Source organism: Chrysochloris asiatica, unplaced genomic scaffold (assembly GCF_000296735.1).
Source record: "Chrysochloris asiatica unplaced genomic scaffold, ChrAsi1.0 scaffold00084, whole genome shotgun sequence".
Lineage (NCBI taxonomy): Eukaryota > Metazoa > Chordata > Mammalia > Afrosoricida > Chrysochloridae > Chrysochloris > Chrysochloris asiatica.
Window position 1 is genome coordinate 2,694,379 of NW_006408602.1, and position 6,492 is coordinate 2,700,870.

The 6,492-nt window shown below is 44.8% G+C and overlaps 1 protein-coding gene across 3 annotated transcripts in view; it reads right to left on the minus strand.

Moving 5' to 3' along the window:
* GRIK2 (glutamate receptor, ionotropic, kainate 2) overlaps window positions 1–6,105 on the minus strand; it is a 960,410-nt gene extending 954,305 nt beyond the window's left edge. For all 3 annotated transcript variants that reach the window (XM_006865837.1, XM_006865838.1, XM_006865839.1), the window contains exon 1: window positions 5,704–6,105. In XM_006865837.1, coding sequence (XP_006865899.1) covers window positions 5,704–5,818 — 115 coding nt within the window. In that variant the 5' untranslated portion in view covers window positions 5,819–6,105. The remainder of the gene's footprint in view (window positions 1–5,703) is intronic.
* Between the last annotated feature and the right edge of the window lie 387 nt (window positions 6,106–6,492).

The window sequence follows — 6,492 nt, forward strand, 5'->3', positions numbered from 1 at the left end:
TTTTTCACTTACAGAAAGGACTCAGCATCAACATTTATCCTCTACATCCTGTATACATGCACCTTCCAAGAATTCAAAATGCATTTTGTTTTTGAAATAAGAGATATCTCTAATTCCATTTATTAAGTTAGTACTTGAAAATGTTTCCTTAGTGAAACTTGGTCCTAAACCTAGGTTCACAATATATGATAAAGGTCTGAAGAAAGCTTATTTAACCTACATTAAATCTTGATAATGCATTAATGAGTCTTTTAAAGGGATAATTTTAATTCTCCAGTCTTCAGCCATAAAGACTGTATAGTGCTAATCTGCCTTGCCCTTTCAATTAAACTTGTTAAGGGCGTTCTATTTAGTCAGCACCCTGAATGGGCCATTAAAATTCTTGTTCAGTAAGAGTTGTGTTCAGTGCTCTGTTGTTTTAAATTCCATTAAATCCAAATGGTCTTTATCGTCCCATGACCACTGTGACTTCAATCAGCCAATTTAATTACCTTACAAAATTGTCAGCAGAAGCAGCAATGAAAAACAGGAAGCCCTATGACGTTATCAGATTAAAATCTTCCTTTTCTGTGTTTAATCTACACCAGTCAATAATGATGATGTGCACCTAGTTCCTTTCCTTCCAGGAGCTTTTGACCTTACCTTTCATACTAAGATTTAGGGTTTAAGATTCATTTGGAGCACTTCTAGTACTTTGATAACTGGACTACAAATTGAAAGCCTGTAGAAGATAAAGCTTCACTACCAAAATGCAAAACAATCAACATTTCCACTTCACTGAGGAAAATCTAGGATCGCCAGAATCCTACTAGTTATACATGTAGTAGATAGATGATTTTAAATAGTGCATTGAAAAAAATAGTCAAATACTTTCTATTACGCTGATGTGCAAAAACAGGCAAAGACCATTCCCAAGGAATACATGTAGTTAAGGTTATAATAACACAGGAAAATCTCTACCTCAAAACAGGAAGACATGTTTATTATCAGAAATTATGATAATTAAATGACACCAAATATTATGTCATTATTCTCATAGACAACCCTGTGTTTAATGGTGAATAGACTTGAAAAGCTTCTGATAATCTATGATATGCCCCGGGTTTGTTTAGTAGGATTTGCCTCCTTTGTGTGTGAGCAACTCACATTAACTATGCTGTGCTGAGTAAATGTTGAAACAGTGTCAGTTGAGAATTCAGGGAAGGAACACAACACGGCAATGATCACTTGAATCAAACCAAGAAGCAAAACTTGTCGGAAGAAATGTCTACTGACATATAAACTCTTGTTCACTTGTGAAAGACAACCTCACAAAGCCTGAAAATGTGTTGCGTTCCATGTGTCTGGAAGGAGATGGGATGCTATTTCTAGAGGACGAAAAGATCATTTTTCTAAGCCGTTTTCTGAAATGACGGCGTCTCCGTTGATGGATCACGTAACAGTTATTCTTTGAAGCTTTAAAAATAAGAACTTTTGAGAGAGAAAAAAAAACTTTTTAAAAAATGTGATGGTTGTGTTGGCGATCCTTGGAAAGATTTCCCTCCCTTACTTTCCACAGCTCAGCTGAGCAGGTGTTCCGACTTTATCAGTTACAGACAGTAACCGCTTTTACTCCACCATCCCCACCTCCCGGGAGTCAATTGTCTGCTTCCAGATGTAAGGCCACTCCTCCCTCCCGCCCACCTCACCTCCCAAAGGAAGAGAAATCTCTTTCAAAGAACTTGTAGAGAGTGGCGGCTTCTAAGCTCAGTCAATTCACTCACACTCCTCGATGCTGTAGTACATCTGCTGCTAATTATTATAACTGGTAGCACATAAAATACCCAGCAAATAAACAGATTTCCATCGGATTCTTTTCGGTTCTCTCTAACGCTGTGGGGTTTACTATCTGGCCTGCCCCTGAGCTCGCTGACGTTAGCGTCCCCGTGAGTTCAGATTGCTGATCGCGGGCCAAGCAAGGAAAGCTGGCCAGCCAAGGAGGTCCGCCTGTGTCTTGGGGGTAAGCCGTCGTCTAAGAAGACTTTTAAGACATTCGCTGTGCGTGCTTATTAAAAGAAAAACTACGTCAAAATATCAGAATGCGCAAGTATCTATCATATGTTCAGCTCCTCAGAAAGGGCTACCCTGGAGAAGCTTCCTAGGAGTTTGGGAGAAAGTTTGGGCTCCTGTCATTGCTTCCGGTGTCCTAAATTCGTATCCGTATCCGAATAAGGACTTTGAATAACAGTCTTGATTTCAAACATCGGAAACAAGTGGTGACTTGGAAAGTGATTCCTAAGAGAACACGTGTACTCACTTCCAAATTCCTACCCTATAAGCTGGAACACTTCTTTGCCTGCTGAAATTTCGCTAGAGGCAGGGGTCGGAACAGACCCTGAAGAGCAGGGCAGGCTAAAATGACAAAAGAAACATTCTGGTCTCCATGAGACTCTGCAGCTAAACTGGGATACCTCCACATGGGGGCCACGCCCCCACAGACCGAAGAAGCTCGCCTTCGCCTCTTCCAGCGAAAAACCTAGCCCGGGTAGCAGCTACAGTGAAACAAAGATGCTTCATTTACATAGCACGGGGCGCAAGGCTGTCTTCTGGGAGAGTCCTGGCTGGGGTGCTGCAGACTTCGCCTAGGAAAACACCTGCCTGAGGACGTCCCTCTGGACCTGGGATGAGAGCTAGGAGAATTGACCCTCTGTCCGAGAGCCACCGTGCTCACCCACCGTATGCCCGCTGAGTTGGCGCAGGGGAGAAATCAAGCTGTACAAACCCAACTGGCCACTACCTACTACCAGGAGCTGACCTTTGGCTGACCCAGAGATCTCTTCCATTCTAGTTCCAAGCTGCCTTTAAAAGCTCTGGAAGAGCGTCCAGGGTTCCGTGCAGAAGTCCCCGTCTTTGGGGGCTGTTAGCTGACCGACTTGCTGGGCGGGGCTGGGGGGTAGACAGAAGGTTCTGAAGTTTTCTTGGACACAGAGAGGAGATCACTGTGCCAAGGAACGCGGCGAGGATCCGCACATTGAGCTTGGCTACTCACTCCACGACAGTGATAGGAGGATGCAGGGACGAGTCAAAACCATAGTGTGTGTGTGTGTGTATGTGTGTGTGGGTGTGTGTGGGTGTGGGGGGGGTGATGGAAAGAAAGAGAGAGGAGAGGGAGTCGGAGAGGTGAAACTCTGTGGCAGTGGATTTCTACCACCAGTGGGGAAAACGGGCTGAGGCTGCAGCCCTACTCCGTTCTGTGGTTGCCATAGCGCCAAGGCGGAGGCGCTCAGCGGCTGACGGCTTTTGCATCGCGGGGGGCGGGATCCGGGCACTCTGAGCTGCCTCCCCAGCAGACGCAACGTGTCTCACCAGCAGAAGGCTGCTCGCCGCCCAGGGGCAGCTGCTCCACCAGCAACTCCAACCTCTTCCCTTTCAAGGCACTGGGCCAGGGAGATTAGGTTCTGGTTTGCCTTTTGAACCAAAGTTGAAAAACAACCTTTCAAAAGCGTCTTATAAGCGCTCAACCAACCATCCACTTCACTTAAAACATGTTTTCCCCAGGAGAAAACAAAACTCCCACCACTGCATCAAAGCTGCCCCAACAGGGAAATATTCCAGTGATTACAATGTGCACAGTTCTCCCTCACAACTCAGGTCAGAAACCAGGAAAAAAAAAAAAAAAAAAAGACTTCCATAGAAAATGTTTGAAATTAATGAAGAAAATAACCGATTTTCTAGAAACCGGGTTAATGGTTTAAGGTATCAAGGTGGTTAGGTCTCTGCCAGGTGTCATGAAGACATTCTTAGCACTGGTCTAGGAAAATGTATTTTTTTTGTGTGTGTGTCAGCTCTTTCAGAAAGCTGCTACATACTCTGCTACAGTCGCCAAGATTTTTAATATGAAGATATGAAATGATCAGCGAATGTAACAATCTAATGATTCAGCAAATATTGTGCTGCCATAATTAAATCTTTAGCGTAGCCGTGACAGTTTCTGGACAAAGTCTTTTTATTCCACCCAGTCTTCAAACACATTTAACCATTGAACACTCATTCACAAGCACATATGAAGCTACCTTGGTATTCCAAATAAATAGTTTGTACTACTCAAAATACTGGGCTATACTACAGACTATATAACACTGTTGTTGAAGCAGAACTGAACACACACAGACACTTGCAGTGATATAGAGACCTGTTTAATCCCGTTCATAGAAACAAGCATTCCTGTGGACGCTTGTTGCTAAGAGCAACTGCTTTCTAAAGGCACGAAGAAAGCAGGAAAACTACTACAGTAGGAATTCAGCTATAATCAGTCCATTGTCACTGGTCATTGCCAGCCTTCTTGACTCCAGGTGTATTTTGGGGAGGGAGTCCTGGCTCATTTTTCTTTTTCTATTTTAAAAATATATGAAAAGCACCCCTACTGTCCTTCCACAAAGGCTTGGGAAAGACAGTAAATTTTGCTAAAGAAAAGGCATTAGGGGGGAGGAGGAGAGAGAGAGAATGCTATTGACCTTATAGGAGATGCAGACAGTCACTTGCTCTTCAATTTAAATTTGACTGAGTGACTTCATGAATCTGCTTTGATCTCAAAGGCACATACTTGGGATTACATGGTTTCCTGCACTCTTTGGTCTAAATCCACTTGAACTGTCAAAGGAGGTGCCTGCAATGGGCACATTTATTCCTCCCACCCCCCTCCTGGTGTTCTCTTCTCTAACTCTTACCTACTTTAGGGAACTTTTTCTGACTAGTTAGGCTCCTACTAAAACTCCATTGGTCATCCAGAGCAGCTCAGCGCGTTGTTCACGCTTCATTTCCTCCAAGCAAACCTTTCTGATCAGGGTTCCCACTGGAGTCCCATGTTCAATGTTCCCTTTGAGCTCTAAAGAATCCTGATTCCATAGGAAAGTGGCAGATTTCCCCAAAACACAACAGCTATCTTGGCTCTTTCATCACATTAGTACGAAATGAAAATGCAGACTTAGACACACCACACACACACAAATACACATACGACCCTCATCACCCTCTGAATACCACTATTAATCATTTTTTAGTCTGGGACTGGAAGTAAATCGGGTATAAGAGGAAGGAAACTCAGCAAGTTTAAAACAAAACAAACCCACATACAACAAGCCTTCTTATTATGAAGGTATTTCACTTCAGCCTCTCCTTGTTAAGTATAGCCTTGAACCTTACAATATTTTTAAAAGATCTCTTCGCTAAGGACACTAGGTTCTGGAAAAGCGGTGACATTACCCGCAAAAGCTCTCTGATAAAAGCAATGTTCCTCTAGCGAGTGAGGACCTGCCAGGGTTCCTAGCGCAAGCGGACACACACAACTTGCCAAAGAGTTACCAGATATTAACTCATCAGCCCTGAGAGCTGCGGGCTGTACAATCCCGGAGCTCACGTTCGCGCGGTCCTTACAGCCTGACAAACCCAAGAGGTTCCCGGGAAGACAGGAGGGAGAGGCGGCGGGCTCTAAGCGTCACTACCATCAGTAAAGGCTATTGTGGAGAAGTAATCAGCGAACACAGCCACACGGACACTTCTTTCATCCTTTCACAGCTAAACATTAAAAAGGGAAAGCAATAAAGGGAAAGCAGAAGGTTACTTAAAATCCCGAGAGATGACGGAGCAACCAGCAGGCGAGCTCACCGCCAGGCGAGCCACTCGCCTGTTTACATCCGGCTGCCATAGAGGGACAGGGAATCTTACCAAATCTTAATACATGTGTAGTTCCTTGAGAATATCCAATCCACAGTAAGCAGAGCAGGAGTTTAATGGTGCGCCTGAAGACTGGATTACTTAGAATCGGGGAAATAATCTTCATGGTGTTTCTGTGCCCACACGCGCGGCACCCACTTCCCCGGTCTAGCGTTAGGCTCCCCAGTCGGGCAGGAATGAGGATGCGTCGAGTGGTGGCCACAGACACGATCACGGCATGGTCACAGAGAGAGGAAGGAGTCTCCGCTTCCCAAACCCATTAGCAATCCCTGCATGTTCTTCACTCACTGCGCCAAGGAGCAACCTTCCACTGCAAGGGATGGTGGGACATCCATTCGGGGAGCATCCGGGAGAAATCCAACACGCACACCCACAATGTCCGGCCGCGCGAGCCTAAGGAACCAGAGGAGGAGGGAAATCAATAGGAAATCCAGCCTTGGAAACAGCCGAGGTGTCAATAGCAAGCCACGTCCCAACACAAAAGGCGCTTTGCTCGCAAAGGTTTTGCCAGGCCCTGTGCTACTGCACTGCTGCACAGCTTCTGACGTGAAGCCAAGATTAAGTGAGAAAAACTGAGATAGCTTCTCGCCTCTTAAGGCTCCCTGCCAGCGAGCTTCCCAATATCTATTATGCAACCGAACTGATCTCCTGCCTTGGGTTTCAAAAAAAAAAAGTGGGGTGTATTTACGTGGAGAAAAATGCTTTTATTATTTAAAACAGTCCTTGGAAAGAGAGTGACTCCTGTGCAGGCAGACTTCTTACAATCAACTGATGAATTTT